Source organism: Syzygium oleosum, unplaced genomic scaffold (genome assembly GCF_021117445.2).
Source record: "Syzygium oleosum isolate NSW1041296 unplaced genomic scaffold, Sole_v2.1 Sole_v2.02, whole genome shotgun sequence".
NCBI lineage: Eukaryota > Viridiplantae > Streptophyta > Magnoliopsida > Myrtales > Myrtaceae > Syzygium > Syzygium oleosum.
In genome coordinates this window covers 24,127,124-24,149,907 of record NW_026607486.1, presented here as the reverse complement: position 1 = coordinate 24,149,907, position 22,784 = coordinate 24,127,124, and the positions used below count along the sequence as shown (strand labels likewise).

At 41.0% G+C, this 22,784-nt stretch overlaps 2 protein-coding genes across 4 annotated transcripts; one reads left to right on the top strand and one right to left on the bottom strand.

The window, feature by feature from the left end:
* Positions 1–404: 404 nt before the first annotated feature.
* Positions 405–4,619, bottom strand: LOC115664420 (protein SOSEKI 1-like). Its single transcript, XM_030586352.2, has 7 exons — positions 4,337–4,619; positions 3,344–3,502; positions 3,150–3,219; positions 2,918–3,033; positions 2,142–2,718; positions 1,912–2,022; positions 405–918 (listed from the first exon to the last, which is right to left on the bottom strand). Exons 2-7 carry the CDS (start codon positions 3,480–3,482, stop codon positions 825–827), a joined length of 1,107 nt encoding a protein of 368 aa, XP_030442212.2. The 5' UTR covers positions 3,483–3,502; positions 4,337–4,619; the 3' UTR covers positions 405–824.
* Positions 4,620–10,297: 5,678 nt separating this feature from the next.
* On the top strand, positions 10,298–22,439 carry LOC115664419 (myosin-12). 3 transcript variants are annotated; one of them, XM_056304204.1, is made up of 40 exons: positions 10,298–10,435; positions 10,513–10,641; positions 10,732–10,875; positions 10,961–11,106; positions 11,205–11,361; positions 11,502–11,560; positions 11,680–11,839; positions 11,955–12,104; positions 12,182–12,318; positions 12,416–12,562; positions 12,699–12,800; positions 12,888–12,945; positions 13,025–13,126; positions 13,207–13,244; positions 13,456–13,582; positions 13,670–13,840; positions 13,930–14,061; positions 14,161–14,267; positions 14,489–14,549; positions 14,668–14,845; positions 15,096–15,301; positions 16,802–16,921; positions 17,002–17,100; positions 17,978–18,193; positions 18,719–18,858; positions 18,938–19,039; positions 19,506–19,608; positions 19,691–19,735; positions 19,829–19,888; positions 19,983–20,153; positions 20,291–20,446; positions 20,526–20,732; positions 20,824–20,973; positions 21,060–21,130; positions 21,214–21,313; positions 21,462–21,518; positions 21,607–21,663; positions 21,863–21,943; positions 22,026–22,105; positions 22,192–22,439. In XM_056304204.1, the coding sequence occupies exons 1-40, from the start codon at positions 10,433–10,435 to the stop codon at positions 22,325–22,327; spliced, it is 4,665 nt and encodes a 1,554-aa protein (XP_056160179.1). In that variant the 5' UTR covers positions 10,298–10,432; the 3' UTR covers positions 22,328–22,439. The 3 variants fall into 3 exon arrangements, 2 of the variants coding, with proteins under 2 accessions (XP_056160179.1, XP_056160173.1); XM_056304198.1 differs by having other exon boundaries at positions 19,506–19,614; XR_008814758.1 differs by lacking the exon at positions 22,192–22,439 and having other exon boundaries at positions 19,506–19,614; positions 21,825–21,943; positions 22,026–22,092.
* The last annotated feature ends 345 nt before the right edge of the window (positions 22,440–22,784 follow it).

The following is a 22,784-nucleotide window of genomic DNA, read 5'->3' as shown; positions in this document are numbered from 1 at the left end:
TAACTAAAGAATATCAATGCCTTAATAAGAACATTATTCGACATCATACATTGGCGAAAGAACTACTAAATAATTTCTCCGATTACGAATTGGTCCATATCAAAATAGATGAAAGGTCGAAAGCCAATAAGGTAACTCAAATGCCGTATGAGTATAGAATAGCAAAGGAATTGGGAAAATTCATCGTTAATAAAGTAAAAATATTGCCATCGATGGAAAACCGAGTGATGATGTTATATGCCAATTCAGTCGGGGATTAAGTTGTCGATAAAGACCAAGGGGATTGGACAAAACCATTTGCTGATTATTTGAAGAACCCAATTGCCAAAGATAAAAATTTGAAAAGACAAGCAACGAAATACTTACTACTTGGTGACGAGTTATACAGAAGAACTGTTGATGGGAACTCATGTGCTTAAGTAAAAACATATCAATGTTGGCCATGGCAGAAGTACATGAAGAAATATGTGGCGTACATCAAGCTGAAATAAAAATGAACCGGTTGTTGTGCCACCGTGGATATTTTTGGCCAGCACAAGATTGCATTGATTATGCAAAAGGTTGTGAACCTTTGCAATATTCTCTATATTCCTGTCAAAAGTCTCGTTTGGGTCGAATGAAATTTTAGATGATTCATACTCACATGTATAAGGGATTAATTTAGAGGTGAGAGTATTTTAGTCAACGAATTATCCACCTATGAAGTTGACTTGTACGCAAGTTGAACATAATATAGATTGATCTTCTGAAGGCCAATGTAGGCAGCAGCCTGGAGATGGATCCTCGATCTGAGAGTTGCATTTTCATAATGCAAGCATGGCGCCTTAACTATTGCTCTCTCTTGATAAAACCCTCTTTCCTTTGCAAGATTTCATATGCTTGTGCATTTTCTCAGGCTTAAATGGCTTTCCACATTGCCTGCATATGCCAAGTCATGTATTAAGTATTCAACACTAAGTTCCTCATCCAAGACTTAGCACATCTGACTCTATCAACAAAACACAGCTGGAAGAGTACAAACTTCCACATGATTCCCCTACATTTTGCCGACATTAATGTTTGTGTCGGATGTTGAACGATCACCATTGCCCCTATCTCAACAATTCTCGAGCACCATTCAAAATTTTCTACTTCAATATCTATTGGCCTTATTGGCCATCCAGAATGTTGGATATTTGCACAAAGTCAGGTAATCATGTCGACCTCCACGGCCTATGAATAGGTTGAGGTGTAAACTTTTGTGGGCACAAGCATGAGTGATCATAGTAGTCTGTGTGGGTATGTAGCGTGAATGCAAGAGAGTCCCTTAGTTGTATGTCAATGAATGAGTGTCCGATGAGTCGGAAAAATAAGAGCAAACTGTCTGTGAGAGTGAGTAACTCAATTAAAAATGAATCGGAGTTATGATTAGAAATATAAATATGAGAAATTGTTCAGTGACTGCCGTCCTATTTCCACGTCGCTTTTTACCAATGTTCTGAACTTCTTCAAGAAAATCAAACTAGGAGAAAATCAGCATGTAAAACTCGAGCCTAGTTGCTCCATTTAGGCATGCAATGCATTGACTCACTGTTGATTTGCAGAACCGTGATCCCTCTTTGGCACTTCAACCAAATTGGATAGGAGGAAAAGGTAACAGGAGAGAGACTTGTTCAAAGAATGAAAGTGCAGGGTTTCTCTTTAGGACTTTGATTTAGAGTAAAATTGAACGCTGCCCCTTGATCAGTCATAAGACCAAATGCGAATCAAAGGATAAGCACTCTTAATCTTAGATAGAAGTAATTGTGGATTTCTGCTCCTCAAGAAACGTAATAATTAGACCAAAAAAGGTAACCTGACTCTATCTCCCGAGAAAACTAATTTTATCTGGTACCAAATAACAAGGGATGATGAAATGAACGAATCGCTTACGAGCAACTAGGCATTGAAGTGGGCTTATAAGCATCCAGAATTCCGTCTCCCTCACAAGCATTCTTCTGCTTCTTGCTTCTTTTCCAGCCCTTGACCCCATCAAAGCTTTTCCTGCAGCAGTGCAGCTATTTCTGATTTCCTTTATATGAACAAACGGGCTTTTGCAAGCAAAGACGTGCATAAGTGCATGTCATGCAGTCAGGCAGAGAGAGTAGATATGCGGACATTACCTTGGATGGCAATGTGGTTCCTGTCGCCCTTTCCCAGTACTCCAAGAAGTATTTGAGGTCCTACGAGACCCTCCTAATCTATCTACCCTACATATCTGAGATGACCTTTCGATGTTAAAATCCTGCCTTAAACTAATCTTCATTTCAACCCGATCAATCATCACCAAGACTGCGTCATTCGTATCCGTAGCACCACACGTAATTAGATTCCTGAACTTGTGGGATGCTCCACTAAAACGCCTTTTACTCTCTGTTAATGGAGGTTGAACGAATGACAAGGTAGAAACAGGTGTTTTAGCCATCCCTCCTCGGATTCTCTCACATTTCTCCATGTTTTTGAAAGAAGTATGACAGTGACTATGGTTGTCGGGTTCACTCATACCAAAATGCTCCTCATCATCCTCAAGATGCCCTGATTTGATGGTGAACGTTGATGTGTCTGAGCTGAGGATAAAATAATGTTGTAGGAATGTCGGTGATTCTGTCTGCGAGGAATGCGGGTACTTGTCTCTGATTTCTTCTCTGGAACTGGATACCTTATTACCAGCGGATGCTTCATCGTTGTATGCACAAGACTCTGTTTTAAGAAAAACTCATACGTTTAGTACATAAAACAGAAGGAACATCGGAATAGAATGTTTAGAGAGAGTAATGGAAGGTGAAACTGAAAATGATCTAAAAATTGCACTTTTTAATTATGTCTACATGTCACTTGCTAGTAGTGATCGAGGAATGATAAACTGATACTGGAAAGAACATGAAAGTGAGTGGGGTACCGGATGAAGGGAGGGCAACTTTTTCACATCCTTGGAGGACATACTTATTACGAGAGGTAGGCATCACAAGATCGTCATCCACTACCTCTTGCCAAATGTATCCCGTCTTGCACCTCCTGCATTTTCAGCCAAACCAATTATAGTCAGCAGTCTTGATTCTTCAGACGGGTTATCCCCCAAATTTTTCACGAAGAAAATAGATAGTCAGTCTGGCCAGTAAGTGCATGTGAACCTTTTGTAGGACCAAGATAAGGCCTCGGTCAAGTGGCTTCCTCTCAAATCCGCAAGCCACCTCTTAATATCTTCATCGAGGAGAAAAAAAAAAGGGAAAAGAAGGTTACTGCAAGTATGTGAACGCTAAATACGTAGTACAATTGCTAGTAGTAGTAGACGACCCCGAAAAAGGGATTGGAAGCCATGATGAACCTTTTAAAAGAAGGTCATTGCTGCTGCTGTGATAGGCACAGAACAGGTGAGGCTGCTCAACCCCGTCCCCAGTCCCACGGCCATGCCTGAGGAAGTAAAGGACTTTAATTCTTCTCACTTCTCCAGTAATGGCCTCCATTTCTCTCTGCTTCTCTGCAGCTGCGAAAATAGCCCATTCAATCTTTCCTATTTTCATGCTATCTCTACTGTGCGCACACTCAGGTGAACAAAAGTCTAGAGTTAACTCAAGTCCATCCAAGAACTTATATTTTCTCTCCAAAAAGGTTATTCTAGTTGGCAGAATGCCGATCATGGTGGGATTAAAGGGACGAGTTCGACTATCTGTCACATTCTTCAGGTCACAGTGTAAAATCATGCAGAATCATACACCTTTTGCTTCTACAGAATGCGAATAAGAAGGTATTTATTCATGGGAAATGATTAACATGACCTTTGTTTAGGTCATGTTATACAAGGCTGCCCTACTGTAATCAAATTGAGTATTCCTAGTTCCCTCGTGCATTAAACAATTATACATCTACATGGCCTAAGAAAAGCGAGCATGGTTAAGTTGAATTCAATTGTTCTTAGTGGCCTCACCATAAATGTAATTGCGTTGCCCTTTACTAAGATAAATCTGGAAATAGCCATGTTAACAACTAATAAGTGTCTTAAAAACACTTGTTAATGCTTTCTTTAAATTCATGTGCCAAGTAAAATGTGAGCTAAAACTCGGATAAGCGGCCCGAACCCAGAATTGCTTGTACTTGGCAGCGGGGAAATTGAACATGTGTTTTGAGCCTAATTCAGGATAAAACTCCGCTCCTTAACCACAACCATAACATACTTTGCAAAGAAAGTTTTAATCAAGAAAAAAACTGGAACATATAATATGCTTAGATTTGTTATCTTCTCTTAAGCGAAGACTTGCAGGGGCTCTCCTTAACAAATTCTCTACAGAAAACATATTAGGAATTAGTGGTAGCTACTCACGTATTCACTTTTCCCCTCTGCTTCAGACTTGACGTGTCCCTTCTGAACAAAGAGAGCTTGCGCAGAAAGAGAGAGAGAGAGAGAGAGAGAGAGAGAGAGAGGCTATTGGGAGGAGGTACGGAGGAGGACTTCGTTTAATAGCAGGGAAGGATACCGTTTCGCTTCAGGAGCTGGGAATTCTAATCAAAATGAGTCGTACGAAGCTTAGTTCGTCGTTTAGGTTCCTAGTTGATGGTAGGAATTCAGGGTCTGGAAAATCTGTCAATGACATCCTAAAGGAGCCAAAAGAAAGACAATATTCTCGTCATCGTTTCCAACAAACTAAGAGAGTCAGACTCAGGAATAATTAGATCGCAACTTTATGGATTTTTGGAGTGGCATATGGCACTCTTGGCAGTATCCCAGGCAACGCCCAGACGGCAGCTATCCTTCTCGGGCAAATATGATGAACAGACCACGCCACACCATAACATCTTATGCCGGAAATTTAAAAGACTACTTAAATTTTAAAATCTTTAAATATCTTGAAAAATTAAAAAATTCATTAAAAAAGATTAAAGGACATGGCAAAATTTAGGAGAAATAAATATTACAAAAAAAAATCACTTCAAAGAAATTCTTTTTCCGTATGAAAAACTTATCGACATGTCTTTTTTTGGACTAACTTGGTCGGCTGTATATGATACTACTTTTATGTGAGCTTATCTCATTTGATACTTTGGATGTTGACGGGGGGCTACGTCGACCAGCACTCTTGCTGGGGACTGGGCCGAATAAACAAAGCCCCACCCACCATGGGTGGTTGGGCCGACCCCCATGGGTGAAGGAGTTAGGGCCATCGGGAGGACGTGACAGAGCCATTGGAGTGTCATCTCATCTCATCTCAACCGATGGGTTGAGTGAACCCGTATTCTATTTTTCTCTCTGGCCTGTTTGATGGTATTGAATGAACTCAAGGATTCCCATTCCCTCTCTTCACGTTGTTTGGTAACCTATAATGATGAGGCAAGCACCGAGGAAGCATGTGATATGAACGTGAAATTTAACTACAATTTCACCATCTTAGGGAAATGGGTGATTGACCTAATAAGTTTAGAGTAATATCAAGAATATTAAGATAGGTACATATAATCGATTTGTTCATCAATAAAAAAATATTTTAAGAAACCAATTGTTGAAAATATGTCTCGAGTTTGAGCCCGAAGCGAAAATCTAAATATTTTAAATTGGATATTTTGCGGACATCCGAAATCAAGCAAAGCAAAAGAGACGTGAGTTTCCGGATTGGAGTTGGAGTCCGTGGCTTCAAATTGGAAAGTCCGAGTGGACTTTGATTTACACAATGACTCGGTCAATGTGTCAGAAGAAGAAAGAAATCAACGAAAAACAGAATTATTTCCTCTGTTGGAGTCGGCAAGAAATAAAAGAAAGAAAATAGAAAGAATAGAAGTATTCTTTCCTAATTCTAGTGGGATTCACAATCAACAGAGGGAAAGTCCAAGCCAATCTTGGTTGACCGAATTATCCAGGTTTCCAATTTTGAGTCCGCCGCGTTTTCTTCCTGAGTATATATTTATGCAGTTGTTGATGAATACGTGAAGTTATTCTTGAAGCGCCACTAGTGTGCGAGTGCTTGGCGGTGGGCAATATTCGTGGTTTTGTTCGTGGAATTATACCAAGAGTTTAAGTGTTCGTAGCGATTAAATCTTGTGATAAAATTTGTGTATAATTCCTTTGCGAGATTGAGAGATTATTTCGTGAGGAATTGGGAGCTAAACACTGTGTGCGTTATTGGGTGTAATTGGGGCTTCGGAAACACTGAGAGTGTTTGAGTGACTCGAGTGTGGTTGTAATCTCCGTTGTATCGCTTGATCTATAGTGAAATTCCGTACTGCTCTCCCCGTGGACATAGGTCACTACGACCGAACCACGTAAATCTGGTGTCCGATTTATTTTCTTATTCTGTCAATTTTATTGTTCGATCGCTTGGTTTCCGCAACAATTGGTATCAGAGCTAGACTTGCTTAAGTTGAAGTGAATCGATGGCGGCAGAAAAAGGAAAAGTGAGAATCAACAGATTTGATGGGAAAGACTTTGGTTTCTGAAATATGCAGATTGAGGATCATCTATATCAGATGAAATTGCACTTGCCCTTGTCTGGGGAGAAGCCAGAGACGATGAAGCAAGCTGATTGAGAATTGTTGGATAGACGAGCTTTGGGTGTTATTCGGCTGACGTTGGCTTGTAACGTCGCGTTTAACATCGTGAATGAGAAGACCACTGTGGGTTTGATGAAAGCCATGTCGGACATGTACAAGAAGCCCTCTGCAATCAACAAAGTCTATTTGATGCGACGTCTGTTTAATTTGAAGATGAGCGAAGGTGCGTCAGTTGCTGATCATATTAATGAATTCAATGTGATCGTTAGTCAATTGAGTTCAGTTGAGATTGACTTTGAAGATGAGGTACGTGCTTTGATTCTATTATCCTCGTTGCCTGATAGTTCGAATACTACTGTTACTGCTGTTAGTAATTCCTCTGGGTCGACAAGTTTGACGTTTGATGGTGTTCGAGATTTAATTCTGAGTGAAGACATCCGTAGAAGAGAATCTGGCGAACATGTATATGCTGCTTTAGTAGATGAAAATAGAGGAAGAACTGGTACACGTGTTAGCAGGAGTAGTATGCACTCGAATAGACGAAGTCAGTCTAGGACTGGTGGTATTGTCTGTTGGAGTTGTGGCAAGAGGGGACACATTAGAAGGGATTGCCTTAAGCTGAAAAACAACAAGGGTAAGGGAATTAGAGTTGAGTCTGCGGATGATGTTGCTGCTATAGCATACAGTAATTCGGATAATGCTGATTATGTCTTGTCTGTCACTGATAATTCATCGTTTGATGGATGGATTATGGATTCTGGTTGTTCTTTTCACGCTACACCAAACAGGAACTGGTTTACTACTTATCAGTGCACAGATAGTAGTAAAGTGCAGTTGGGGAACAATGCTAAATGCGATGTTATTGGTGTTGGTAATGTCAGAATCAGAATGCATGATGGTATTGTGTGGACATTGACTGGAGTGAGGCATGTTCCAGAGTTGAAGAAAAATCTGATTTCCTTGAGTGCCCTAGATTCAGCTGGGTATCGGTATTCTTCATAATGTGGAGTTCTAAAAGTTCTTCGAGGTGCCATGGTGATAATGAAAGGAATCAAGCATAGTGGCCTGTATGAGCTTCAAGGTGAGACAGTGACGGAATTCGCTGTGGAGACATCGGATGCATATGTTCGAGAGTCTGAATTGTGGCATATGCGTTTGGGGCACATTCGCGAGAGAAGCCTGAAGGTTCTAAGTGAAAGGAATTTGCTATGTGGTTATGTGGCTAACGAACTGAATGTATGCAGGTGCTGTGATTTAGATCAACGGCAGAAAGTGCAGTTTAGTACGGTTGTCAGAGAAACCACGGATATTGCAGAATTAATTCACTTGGATGTTCGTAGGTTGTCGCGATTTCCTTCGAGGAAGAGTGCTAGATTTATGCTAACAGTTGTTGATGACTACTCGAGGAAGACTTGGGTGTTTGTGCTTAGGCACAAGTGTGATGCTGTTATCAGGATCACGCAGTTGAGAGCTTTGATCGAAAAGGAGACTGGTAAAACGATCAAGCAAGTGCGGACTGACAGTAGTATGGAGTTTTGCTCGAAGCTGTTAAACGAATTCTGCATGAAGGAAGGCATAGTGAAACACCGCACTAGTGCCATTGCACCACAACAGGTTGTAGAGTTGATGAGCAAAACATTACTAGAGACGGCCATAAAATGCTCTCTAGTGCTGGTATGGCTAGGAAATTCCTGGCGGATATGCTTAGTACGGCGAGCTACCTGAAGAATAGATCCCCATCGACTGCGATTGAATGTTGGACTCCCGAAGAAGTGTGGTCAGGTAACGTTGCTGATTATTCTGTTCTTAGAATATTTGATTGCCCATGTTATGTTCGAGTTAGTGATGGTAAGCTCGATGGAAGGACAAGAAAGCGCATGTTCCTAGGTTATGCACAAGGTGAGCGGGGCTATAAGTTGTGGTGCCCGGAGTTAAATTCACCTATTATCAGCAAAGAAGTTACATTTGACGAGTCTCCAGTACTTCTGGCTAGGAGTGTTAATAGCAGTGTTTATACGGATCTAGACGGTGTTCAGCTTGAGGTGGAGTTGCAACCAGAAACTCCTGAGGTAACGGGTTCTAACGAAGTAATCAACACGGATGGTGCTTGTAGCGAGGTGGAGCCTATTGAGCCAACAGTTGCTGTAACTGCTGAAATTGACAAGGTGCGTATTCAATCTCCCGATAGATATGGATGCAACAATGGTTTTGCTTTATCTGCGATTGAGGAAGTTGTATCGGAAAATCCTTGTGGAGCGATTAAAGGTGCATGTGGAGTTGGTATTCTGATGAGGTCCACGGTTATGGCGAAGTTCAAGCACGGCTTGGACTTGAAAGACATCTGTGGCGGTTGAGCCCATCGGGGGCTGTGGGAGAGTAGTAGCGAAATTCGGATTCTATCAAAGCAATTGTGACTTGGCTCAAACGTCGAGCCAAGATGGAGATTGTTGAAAATATGTTTCGAGTTTGAGCCCGAAGCGAAAATCTAAATATTTTAAATTGGATATTTTGCGGACATCCGAAATCAAGCAAAGCAAAAGAGACGTGAGTTTCCGGATTGGAGTTGGAGTCCGTGGCTTCAAATTGGAAAGTCCGAGTGGACTTTGATTTACACAATGACTCGGTCAATGTGTCAGAAGAAGAAAGAAATCAACGAAAAACAGAATTATTTCCTCTGTTGGAGTCGGCAAGAAATAAAAGAAAGAAAATAGAAAGAATAGAAGTATTCTTTCCTAATTCTAGTGGGATTCACAGTCAACAGAGGGAAAGTCCAAGCCAATCTTGGTTGACCGAATTATCCAGGTTTCCAATTTTGAGTCCGCCGCGTTTTCTTCCTGAGTATATATTTACGCAGTCGTTGATGAATACGTGAAGTTATTCTTGAAGCGCCACTAGTGTGCGAGTGCTTGGCGGTGGGCAATATTCGTGATTTTGTTCGTGAAATTACACCAAGAGTTTAAGTGTTCGTAACAATTAAATCTTGTGATAAGATTTGTGTATAATTCCTTTGCGAGATTTAGAGATTATTTCGTGAGGAATTGGGAGCTAAACACTGTGTGCGTTATTGGGTGTAATTGGGGCTTCGGAAACACTGAGAGTGTTTGAGTGACTCGAGTGTGGTTGTAATCTCCGTTATATCGCTTGATTTATAGTGAAATTCCGTGCTGCTCTCCCCGTGGATGTAGGTTATTACGACCGAACCACGTAAATCTGATGTCCGATTTATTTTCTTATTCTGTCAATTTTATTGTTCGATCGCTTGGCTTCCGCAACACCAATAGTGTGCAATACTAAATAAAATTATGACATCGTCTTTGTGCACCAATTTGGCAATTGAATATTAGTACTTGACGTATTGTTATCTTGTTGAGGAGGGAACATAAAGAGGGAACTACTACCAAAGGAAATCGGCAAATGATACGATGGTGAAGGAGCCCCGCGGCCAGCGTGAATGTTTTTTTGCATAGTCTAAAAGGATGGATTGAGAAAGCAAAAGCAGAAATGGTCTTCTTTCTTTTGATATGACCCTCCAATCAGCAGGCGCTGGCAGGGGCAGGGGTGCTTAAGTATGTCTTACTTTACAGATCACCTGAGATGTGTACATAAAACAAGTCCAAAGCATCGGGTCCAGTCCGGTGCAGTAGGAAGTAACCAGAGTGAGCTTGCAACCTTGTGGCTCAAGCATCGAATCATCATCATCAATGATGAATCCCATTTGCATTTGCAATTGCAATTGCATGCACCATTCCCGTGCCAGATCAGCTCTTCTTCAAAGTAAACTGGTGGGGGGTGTGATCTCTCCTTTTGTGCTTTTCCCACCCTTTTTGCCGACTCTGCTTTTTCGACCTTCTTTTTCAATGGACGCTCCCCCCCTACCTTCTATCTTGTTCTTGATTTGCACGAGTTTGATGATCCCATTCCTACGTCGACTCTCAGCATGGTAAGCATCCTTGGTTAACATCCTCTGCTCTTCCCTCTATTTGCTTCTCTCTAATGGACTTAGCTTTCACCATCCAGGGGACTTCCGTGAACATCGCCGTTGGATCCCAGGTGTGGATTGATGATGCAGAGCTCGCCTGGGTTGATGGAGAAGTCAAGACCCTCAATGCCAGAGAAGCCACCATTCTCACCTCCCATGGGAAAACTGTACGCACTTGCCTGCTTGCCTTCCCCCATCATCACCATTATCACCATCCTCGGTTATCCAACCAACTTATCTTTTTACGTTGGTCCCAGGTGGTTGCAGATATCTCAAACATATATCCAAAAGACATGGAGGCGCCACCTGCCGGGGTCGATGACATGACTAAATTAGCTTACCTCCATGAACCAGGAGTCCTCCACAACCTTGCATGCAGATTCGCTATCAATGAGATCTATGTGAGTTTATTCTCCATTACAATATAAATATATGCCGAAGGGCAATCTGGATGAGGGTGACCGACCTGTCAGTGATAATGAGCAGACATATACCGGCAATATCCTTATAGCAGTGAACCCTTTCCGAAGACTGCCACACTTGTATGACATTCAGATGATGGAACAATACAAAGGAGCGCCCTTCCGAGAGCTAAGTCCCCATCTTTTTGCAGTCGCAGACACTTCTTATAGGTATATTGGCAGGGCTGAAGCTTCAAAAAACTTTTCACATGACGTTGCATGATTTGGAAACTTACTGTCACATAGCCTTCTCTTTTTGATATTACCAGGGCAATGATATATGAGCAGCAAAGCCAATCCATTTTGGTAAGTGGAGAGAGTGGAGCTGGAAAAACCGAGACAACCAAAATGCTTATGAGGTACCTGGCCTTCATGGGAGGTAGATCCCACTCGGAAGGAAGAACAGTGGAACAACAGGTTTTGGAGGTGAGTTCCAATCTGCTCTGTTGTTGCCATATCGCAGGGTATCTGTTCATCTTGATCCATTCCTCCTCCCCAAGTTGATGGGTGCGGGCTAGCGCTTGCTCAATGATCCCACAGACTAATCTGATGTTCTCCCTCTCCAGTCCAATCCAGTCTTGGAAGCATTTGGGAATGCCAAAACAGTTAAAAACAACAATTCCAGGTACATCTTCTAAAAGATCGCATTAGAAGACTCTCCACCTTATGTTCCTTCTACTGGCATTCTTTAGTTCCTATCTTCAGACTATAACATTAGGAAATCAAATCTAACGGTTTCTACAGTCGGTTTGGTAAATTTGTCGAAATTCAGTTTGATAAGCATGGCAAGATCTCGGGTGCTGCAATTCGTACATATCTTCTAGAAAGATCGCGGGTTTGCCAAGTATCTGATCCAGAAAGAAACTACCATTGTTTCTACATGTTATGTGCAGCACCAACGGAGGTGATATAAACAATATGCTGCTACTGGCCATATTTTTGAAACGCTCCTCCAGAATTCTGATCATCTTCTCTCTGATTTTTCATAAGAGAATCTGGCTGACTCTTGTTTTATGCAGGATCTAGTGAAATTTAAGCTGGGAGACCCCAGAACATTCCACTACCTAAATCAGTCCAATTGTTATGAAGTGGCAAATGTGGATGATGCAAGAGAGTACTTGGAGACAAGAAATGCCATGGATATTGTAGGGATCAGCCAGGATGAACAGGTTTGCTGCATTTGAAATTATCACCATGATCTAATTGAGACACTGAATTTAACAGTGAGAGGCTTTCCTCTTTCTAGGATGCCATATTCCGAGTAGTGGCTGCAATTCTCCATCTTGGAAATGTTAATTTTACAAAGGGAAAAGAAGTAGACTCGTCCAGACTGAAAGATGAGAAATCATCATATCATCTTCGAACAGCAGCAGAGCTACTAATGTCAGCTTATTTTACATGTAGAAATACCAATACTAGATTTCCTTACCATAGCCTCTAAATATGGTAACACGTGGTCTTTGACAATTGTGTCGTTCAGGTGCAATGAGAAGGCTTTAGAGGACTCCCTCTGCAAGCGTGTCATAGTAACTCCAGATGGAAACATTACGAAACCACTAGATCCCGAGTTAGCTACTTTAAGTCGCGATGCATTGGCAAAGACAGTGTACTCCAGATTATTCGATTGGTAAGCAAAAACTTTCGACCAGAAAATGAATTTCATAAGTTAATTGTCGAGCGACTCTGCTTTCAATTACTGTTTCTTGTCGTGCCTGTATTTTGTGGGGGCAAATATATTGACCAAATTAATTAAACCTTGGCAGGATTGTGGATAAGATAAACGTGTCGATTGGTCAAGATCCAAATGCAGCTAGCTTGATAGGAGTGCTTGATATTTACGGCTTTGAGAGCTTCAAAATCAACAGGTAGATAGCAACATGATACATCTTGAAACCTGCAAATAGAAGTTCCGATACCCTGAATAAACATGTAACAAATTACACATCTCTTAGTTTTGAGCAGCTATGTATCAACTTTACAAATGAGAAGTTGCAACAGCATTTCAACCAGGTAAAAGTCGAAACTAGTAATTTGAAGTTCAATGTTATCTAATTGAGTTCCCCTGAAACAATAGAAATTTTATTAACAGCATGTATTCAAGATGGAACAAGAAGAATACACGAGAGAGGAGATTGACTGGAGCTATGTGGAGTTTGTTGACAACCAGGATGTGCTAGATCTCATAGAGAAGGTATCCATTTCAATCAGCTTTTTGCAACTAAAGAAAAATCTTGTCAAATGAAAATTGTGCCCGTAATTTCTCATCTGCAGAAACCTGGGGGTATAATTGCACTTCTTGATGAAGCCTGGTATGTTTTTCTTAAGTCACTGTGGTGATTTTTCTACATGAGTCCTAAAAATTTGTTGGCAAGAGAATATTAGAATCTGTGTTTTTTCCATGTTGGTAGAAGCAGAATCCTTCCCTAACTCTTATGTTGCTTCTACCTGTGAATTTCCAAGAAATACAACAATAAGGCTGTCTATACATAACCTGGAATTAAGTTTCAAGTCATTCTGCAGTATGTTCCCTAAATCGACCCACGAGACATTTGCACAGAAGATGTATCAGACTTATAAAGGCAACAAGCGTTTCAGCAAGCCTAAACTTGCTCGAACAGACTTCACGATAAATCATTATGCTGGAGATGTGAGCAAGCTTCTATGTTTTTTTTTTCAACTCTCTCTCTCTCTTCAAAAGCTGAAATTTTTGGTTACTTATATTTGCTTTCAATAGGTTACGTATCAAGCAGATCAATTCCTTGATAAAAACAAGGATTATGTGGTAGCAGAACACCAAGCTTTACTAAATGCTTCCGAGTGTTTGTTTGTTTCGAATCTTTTTCCTCCATTGCACGAGGAGGCATTAAAGCAGTCCAAGTTCTCTTCCATTGGTACTCGTTTCAAGGTAAGGTAACTGGACTAGCCACATAATAGATGCATATCACTGCACTTCAACAAAATTGCATACTGAACTTACTTTCAGACTACTTCCAGCAACAATTACAAGCTCTGATGGAGACCTTGAATACAACGGAACCTCATTATATTAGATGTGTAAAACCAAATACGGTTTTGAAGCCAGGAATCTTTGAGAATCTCAATGTCTTAAATCAATTGAGATGCGGGGTAGGTTCTGATATGCCTGTACCTCTCTAAATAGGCTTTGCCATTTAAGCTCAGTTTATCCTAAGAATGGAGATATTTCTTTTGACACAAATTTTTCAGGGCGTTTTAGAAGCTATCCGGATAAGTTGTGCTGGATATCCCACAAAAAGGACATTTGATGAGTTTCTAGACCGTTTCGGAATGCTTGTGCCTGACCTTTCAGAGGGGTATGCTTCTTGCATCTCACACTACAGGAAAAGGAACTAATTGTGAAGAATTTGTTGTTGTCTTACTGAAGTTGATCCTTGAAATACCAGATCCAGCAACATAGCTAATCCCGATGTGTTAAGCTTGATTTCATAGTTAAGGCATATATGTAGTCTACACCAGCTGCACCTCGTAACACTTGATTCTCACATTAACAACCATGATGCTTCCCTGTGTGCAGATCCAATGAGAAATCTGCCTGTATAGCCATCTGTGACAAGATGTGCCTAAACGGGTATCAGGTACTCCATATACTCCATATACGGAATGAAGTCTATGCATCCTTCATTTCACACAGCTTTACATGAAGTGTATTTTTTTCTTTATGTATTTAATCTTTCCCCTCAATACTGTATTCAGATTGGCAAAATGAAGGTGTTTCTTAGGGCTGGACAGATGGCTGAGTTAGATGCACGGAGAACTGAAGTTTTGGCTAACGCTGCAAGACTCATCCAAAGGCAAATCCTGACATATTTGACCAGAAAAGACTTTATTTCTCTGCGAAGGGCTACCATATGTATGCAGAAACATTGGAGAGGTTGCGACTTTTCGTTCAATATTTCTCTTTTATTTCACTTAATTGTTAGTAACAGCAGGATGCAGTTAATAGACTGCTAAAGGGAGTTTGTAAAACAGAAGTACAGGTGAGCCAATGAAAAAGGCTCATCTTGTCCAAAGGCCATATAAGGAGAAAATTAGGAGCCTTTCAAAATTTTGATGTGCTTGGACAGAATTAGCATTTCCTACAAAGTAAATAACAAGATGCACCTCTTGCCTCCTCAATGCAGGCCAACTTGCACGCAAGCTGTATGAACATTTGCGGAGGGATGCTGCCTCAAAGTGCATACAGAAGTATGCAAGGGCTCGAGTCTCAAGAAGAATTTACAGTCATTTGCACGAGTCAGCCATAGTTATTCAGAGTGGATTAAGAGCAATGGAGGCACGAAAAGAACATAGCTACAGACGAAGAACAAAAGCTGCAATTCTAGTCCAGGTACTCGAGTCTTGGCTTGGACTTTCAACTGCAATAATATCTACACGACTTGTATATGATTAAATGATGAGTAAAAGTTTGATAGGTCTTTTGTGTCAATAGAATCATGCTAAATTACCAGTTAACCTTTTTTTTTCGTTTCCAGGGTTTACGAACTCCTAATTTAGCCCTTCCTCCTCCCAATTCCAAGCGACTGGACCATTTGCCCAGTAGCACTACTGGAGCTGTTATATAATATCGCCTAATACTAGAGAATACGTATTATAAATTCGTTATTATTGTAGTTAGCAATAGCATCCAGCATAAGGTCGCCTAGCAATTTTGAAAATCCAAAGAGTCGTACATTGTCATAGATGTGACGGGCTCCGTTTGATTCAGCATTTGGAATGCTCATTTGGGCTCTAAAATCCCTTGGCCAAATGTAAATGGTGTTTGACAACTTTTTTTACTCACTTTAAGGAGATGCAATTGTATTTGGAACGCTCTCCAAAGGACTTTTGGCCAATGTAAGGGTAAAGGTGCTTTAAAAAGTTGCATTTTCGAAATGCAGCACTGTTCATCTTCTCCAAACCGAGGTCAGGCGGCCGGCGACCGCCGCCTGAGGGCTAGCCCGACCCTGGCGACCACCGCCTGGGGGTCGTGCCACCCCGGCGATCGCAGCCTGGGGTCGCCGGACCTCGGGCGTCGCCGGGGTCGCGCGACCCAGGCCAAGCGTTGCCTGGGTCGCGCCACCCCGGCGACCACCCGAGGTCGCCAGACCCCAGGCGGCGGGCGCCGGGGTCACGCAACCCCAGGCAGCGGTGGCCGGCAACCAGATCTGGCTGTCGGCGGTTGGCCGACGACCAGATCTGGTCGGCGGCAATGGCCAGTGGTTTAGATCCACCGGAGCTTTTTTTTTTTTTTTTAAATATTAGCAAAAGTCCTTTAGCCCAAGTTGATTTTAAAAAACACTTACCAAACACTACTTGCATTTCGGAAAACTCTTTAACCCAAAGGTATTTGCATTCCCCCAAAGTCGAACCAAACGGGCCATAGTCCATTTGAAAATCTAACACTATCTCGGGCAAGAAATATTTCCACATATGTAGGGGTATCGGTCAGCATAACAATCAGGAAGCACAAAAGAATTTTTCTCTGTTCTAATTCTGGGATTACAGTGAAGACAATGTGCAACTATGCAGAATCAGAATTTAGTAGCCTCACATCATATTTTGAAAGATGAAAATTGTTGCTTCCACAACAAGGGTATTGTATCCACGTTAGATGAATAAAAATTGCTTTCAATAATTTTTACATGGAGCAGGCATATACTCGATAGACTTCTTGTAGTATGGGTAGGTAACTCCTCCTCCTCCTTCTTCTTCTTCTAAATGATCATGAGTTCCTTTTTGCCCTGCTCCGGGTAATAGTCATAATTTGAATGAATTTTTGCCAAAAATGGAGATTCAATGTGGTCCAACTTCTTTTTGATTTAACATCAACTCTTTACTGTACATGTAGACACAATGGCGAAGATATGAAGCTCTTCTTGCTTATTCACAACTCAAGAAGGCGACTCTTATTTTCCAATGCCTCTGGAGAGCAAAATTAGCTAGAAAGGAGCTTAAAAAGCTAAGGATGGTAAGTTTCAAGCTTTTATCGTATCTACTTCAAAAACTAAACTAGTATTCCAATATATAATCGAGAGGCTTCTAATGCAGGCTGCCAGAGAAACAGGTGCACTTAAGGAAGCTAAGGACAAGCTCGAGAAGCGTGTAGAAGAGCTAACATGGCGGTTAGAATTTGAAAAGCACCTGAGGGTATAGTATATTGAATTGTTTTTTATGAAGTTTCAAGACAATCAGATCATGAAACATATGCAAGAGGCAATCTTAAAGTACTCAGTGCTCACCTGACGTGTAGTCTCAGTAGCATTGCCCTCTCTATTATGGTAGTTCGTTATGTGTTATGGTTAATAGATGGGGCAACCACATTCCAACATTGGGACAATGTTATATGTGTTAGAAAGTCCAACCCAAATGCTTAAGCTATTAGGTGGATGGAGACCACATGAATATAAAGAGCATTTAGGACCCGTTGTCAATCGATGTGGGATAATACTTCAACACCCCCACTCACGTGCAAGCCGGATTACGAGCAACACGTGAAATTTTGACTTCGCACATTCACATGGAATTTTTACCACGCACATTCGCGAAAGGGATAGTATTGGCTCTGATACCATGTTAGAAAGTCTAACCCAAATGCTTAAGCTATTAGGTGGATGGAGACCACATGAATATAAAGAGCATTTAGGACCCGTTGTCAATCGACGTGGGATAATACTTCAACAATATGTTATTATAGTTCATGGCATAACAAATAGAGGTCTCGAAATCCAGTAATCTCTCATTATTTTTGTTAGACTAGCTTTGCCAGGATATCCTTCTGGTGTAGAGTAGACAAGGATAAGAACATGTTCATTTCTCTGTTGCTAGAGATTCCAAATTTTCGCTAAAAGTGTCCCATAAAACGATTCATACCACACTGGAGGAATGCTTGATTAGTTGACAGGCACATAGGACCCACAAGAATGTTTTTTTAGTACCAACGAGCATGTGTTCTAGTAGGTGATTTTATACACATACAGATACTTTTGCTTTGTATCATTATATGACAATACCTGTCCTACTGTAGATTGACTTGGAAGAAACCAAACGCCAAGAAATTGAGAAGCTACAAAATGCTTTGGACAACACGCGCAACCTACTAGATGAAGCGCATGCTGCGATCATCCGTGAGAAGGAAGCAGCAAACTTAGCTTTTGAACAAGCTCCTCCTATATTAAAGGAGAGAGCGGTAGTGGACGATTCCAAATTGGAGCAGCTGAGAAATCACAATATGAAATTGGAGGTAATTTCCTGTGCTTAGCTTCAGACCTCACTCGACAAGTGGTACAGATTCATTTTTCTGGTGCTGGAAGCATAAAGGGTATGCTGAAGATACACCATCGCGCTATCGAGGAGCTAAGATATTATGATCATCGAAGGCTATTTTGCCCTCTCTTTCATTAGGGGTTGATGATACCATCCTTAGAACTGGGACTAAAAATGTGACTATTGACTATATATTGCCTAGAAATATTTAGGAGTTAGGGCTTATGGGATATTATGTTGTCATATAATGTGAATGTATTTTATTGATTAGATGAGTCACCGAGGATCTATTGTTCACCAAGTGATAAGAATAACTATAATGATGCTTGAAATATGTGCATAGTGGTGGGGCACTATGTCTTGTGCCCGTTCATAAGGCTACTTGAGATAGATGCCCTGAAGATTGCAATACGCAAGATTGCACAGACAGCTCGCTGACACTATCCTGTAAGTTTTCATGTATGATACAGTTAAAAACCTAACAATGCTTCTTGCTACACAGAGTGAACTCGACAAAGTGAGGCAGAGAATGAAGGAATTCGAGAAAAAGAATTCGGAAGTTGAGGCAGAGAACAGAGAAAGGGTAAAAGAAGCTGCCGAAGCTCAGGAGAGAGCAATGCAACTTCATGAGACTGTGGAAAGGTAGTCGAGCGAAAACAAGTGAAATATATGTCACTATATCTTAAACTGCATTTGACCAACTCTTGTTTCTGCATCTTAGATTGGAACTGAATTTGTCCAACCTTGAATCAGAAAATCGTGTTCTACGGCAGCAAGTATTGGTTGCACCGCTAGAGGAGAATTTATCGGATGAATTGCGTGGGTAAGAACATAGTCTTGTGGAATCACATTTTAGGTGCAACTCTTGTTGTTTTTACCATTCATAGAGTTTAGTGGCTTATTACCGAGAAAGAGCTGACTGGTTTGATTTAATATCTTCTCTGCCATCATTAAACAAAGAAATGGTTAAACTACAACACCTAATATTAAAGCTGCTTATGTAGGTTGTCTTATACTATAGCACACATTTTAGTTCCCTGTTTCCGCTTTCATGTCTTTTTTATCTCTTTTCATATTGTGCCTCGTCATGGAATTGCATCTTGATACTAGAGCATAAAGACTCCATCAATCCACGTGTCTATCCCCTTGATCAATCCTTACATGTAAAGGAGGAATTTTTGCTAGTTGTAGTGACCTGTCTTTGATGAGCTCTCAAGCCTGGAGAATTCTAATGTAGTTCATTATCATTTGCTACCATCTTAAGAAGAATCCAAGCTCCCTTTTTGCAGTCCGAAGACAAAGATTCTGAACTTGGAGTCAGAGAATGAAATCCTCCCGAAGCATGTCGCCACAAGTCAGCAAACATCCATCTTTGGAAGGAAAGCAACACATGTTAAGGTCTGCTATCACTACTACCTGCCCTTTTCTTTTACATGGACTTACAGTCACTAAACACCATACGGGATTGGTGCAGATTCAGGAAAATGGACATCTAACAGATAAAGATAATGGAACAAAAGTATGAGCATCTTTCTGAGAATGGTTCAACTGTAAAACTAGAGAAGTGGAGCTTCTTTTGAATTATGAAGACCTAACAATTACTTGCCTGCAGGAATCAGAACAGTTTGTCTCCCTTCTGTCAAGACAAAGATTCTTAACAGAGAGACAGCAGGTATTAGCTACCATATGCAAGTTTAGGCATTATGCCAAAACTACCATGCCATTCTCATTCTAATGCAACCTTTTTTACGTCCTTGCATAAACAGGAAAACCACGACATATTAATAAAATTTCTATTGGAAGAGAAGCAATTCGACAATGACAGATCAAAAGCTGCTTGTATTGTGTTCACATCACTTCTTCAATGGAGAGCCTTTGAAGTAGATAAAACAAATATATTTGACAGGATTATTCAGGCAATACAATCATCTTTCGAGGTGGTATTCAGCAAGCAGTTACCAATGATGGCACCTTAAGTAGAAGCAGCAGTTTCTAATGTGTTAATGACTGAGTTATTTTTATGCACATTAAGTATCTAACATGATTTGACTAATGTTCTTCTAGTGCCTCACAGAGTCAAGATAGCATCGACAATCTTGCATATTGGCTATCAACAACATCCACTCTTCTCTTTCTTCTACAAAATGCAACTAAAGCAAGTAATTTGCCTAGTATGGCCTTAAATCGTACAAGGAACATTCCTGCAATGTTATTTGGTGCCACGCTGCAGGTATGTTCTCTTGGAAAATTCTCTTGAATTATGGCACATTGAGATCAGGGGAAATCAACAGGGCTAGTTGCTGGAACAGGGTTTCCATTCATCTTCAATGGGCTTGGGTATTTCGAGTGGTTACAGTGGAATGATGGATAAACCGTCAGAGCAATCAAAAATAGAAGCCAAGTACCCTGCACTACTATTTAAACAACAGTTGACTGCATGTGTTGAGAAACTATACGGGATTATTCGTGATAGCCTAAAGAAAGAGATCAGTCAATTTTTGAACTTGTGCATACAGGTGCGCATCTGAACGCGTACATTTAGCTTGAGGATAGTAGTTGTTGCAAATATGGCGGTCCAGTAAATCAATTCTACATTACTACTGACAGGCACCAAGATCTGCAAGAGGGAGACCATTCAGAGGGTCTTCGAAAAGATTGCAATCTAATGTAGTTGCTAAACAGCACACATCAAATGCATGCTGGCAAAGCATTGTCAAGAAACTAGACCAATACTTATCCATAATCTCTCACAATCATGTGAGATTAACCAATCCCTCCTCCTGCTGATTACTTTTTATCTCGAAATAAACCATGTACTGCTTTCCTAACTCATGTATTATCAGGTACCTTCAATGATCACAAGAAAAATGTATATTCAGGTCTTCTCATTCATCAATGTTCAACTGTTCAATAGGTAGGTTTCCTTTAGACTCCATCGCATAGACAGCTATATTCTAGAGATGAAAACACAACTAATTGCAAGATTATATTGATCAGCTTATTGCTTCGTCGAGAGTGCTGCTCCTTCAGCAACGGGGAATATCTGAATACTGGTCTGCAAGAATTGGAGGAATGGTGCCTCAAAGCTCCAGATCAGGCAAGTCTCAGCGTGCTGTTGAGAGTTCAACCTCCTCTTCTCTCTTTCTTTCCCGAACCATCTTCTGATACCACCCCCACCCCAAAAAAATCAAAACTAAACAAAAGAAAAAGGTAAGTTCCAACTTAAATTTTGAACTATTTCACAGTCTGCAGCATTGCTAATTGAGGAACTTCTACATATAAGACAAGCTGTGGGATTTCTTGTAAGTTTACCAAGATTCACTATGTATTATTCTCGGCCTGTCCCAAAAGGTGGGAAATGGAATGACTAAAGTAGCTTCCTGATTGCAGGTTTGTCATCAAAAAGCACAGAAATCTTTGGATGAGATCACTAGGGAATTCTGCCCGGTAACTCTCCATCTTATATATCATGTAACTGCGAGTGCATCTGGAAAGGGACTTGGCTATTTCGAAAAGTAGTCTGGAAAAGAATTAAACTGCCACTTCCAGCGCTAAAAAACATTACAAAACTAGAATAAGATTGTGCTCCACCCCACCTACCTTTGCAGTTGCAGGGTACTAAACCCGGTGTGTGTGCTTTTGCTAGAAATTGAGCATCCCTCAAATATATCGCATTGGAACCATGTTTTGGGACGACAAGTACGGAACGCGAGGGCTGTCGCTGGATGTGAGTGGCTCTTCTCACTCTTTCTATGAACACACATCATTCCTTTGGGAACTCAGCACCGGGTCATGTTTGGAACTTGCAGGTCATAGGCAAAATGAGAGCTCTGACGGCTGCGGATTCAATGAACACCAACAACTCCTTCTTGCTTGACGTGAACTCGAGGTGATTTGTTCTCGTTTCTCCTTTTCCTTTCGCTGTTTCATTGCCCCAAAGAAAGAAAGAAAACCTGATGTCATGCTAAATGTCAGCTCGCCATTCTCGATGGAAGAAGTGTTGCGGTGCTGTGGCAGCAACATAAACAACCCGGGGAATGTGGACCCTCCGCCGCTTCTCCGTCAGAGATCGGACTTCCACTTTCTCACCCAGCTGCAGCCAGAAGATTAGAGTCCCTGCCTCGCATTGCATTCCAGATTTGTGTTTCCAACATCTGTTTGACGGGGCCGATCCTGATGATCTCCTGCTTGTTAGCCTCATGTTAATCTGCTTTGATTTTTCATTCGCGGTTGAGTTTCACTCTTCCACGGAAGGCGCGCTCGTTTCGGGGCGTTTGCATGTTGCTCTTGGGTTAAAAAAAAGGAAAACTCATACTTTTTCCCCCTATATTTCTTTATGTCATTATTTTAATATTTGTATGACAATTTTTAAGTCTTTCCATCCGATTTCTGTCCAGAATTTGCCGAAATTAGTTAAGTCAGCACCAAAAACTAATATGCCATGTTAGTATATACAAATTTTTAAAATAAACTGTACTTTGATCCGATATACTCTTTAACGATGATCCATTTTAGTCTCAGTATTTTGTTTTAATGACAAAACTAGCTATGCACTTGTGCTTCACGGC

Excerpts from the sequence above, each read along its gene's own strand:
- LOC115664419 (XM_056304198.1), top strand. Across the intron at positions 16,922-17,001 it reads AGCTTAAAAAGCTAAGGATG|GCTGCCAGAGAAACAGGTGC; the intron begins GTAAGTTTCAAG and ends CTTCTAATGCAG. Across the intron at positions 20,447-20,525 it reads TATTTGGTGCCACGCTGCAG|GGTTTCCATTCATCTTCAAT; the intron begins GTATGTTCTCTT and ends TTGCTGGAACAG.
- LOC115664420 (XM_030586352.2), bottom strand. The coding sequence starts at position 3,482 with ATGGAGGCCATTACTGGAGAAGTGAGAAGAATTAAAGTCCTTTACTTC. Across the intron at positions 3,220-3,343 it reads CAATGACCTTCTTTTAAAAG|ATATTAAGAGGTGGCTTGCG; the intron begins GTTCATCATGGC and ends TCCTCGATGAAG. Across the intron at positions 2,719-2,917 it reads AGTTGCCCTCCCTTCATCCG|AGTCTTGTGCATACAACGAT; the intron begins GTACCCCACTCA and ends TTCTTAAAACAG.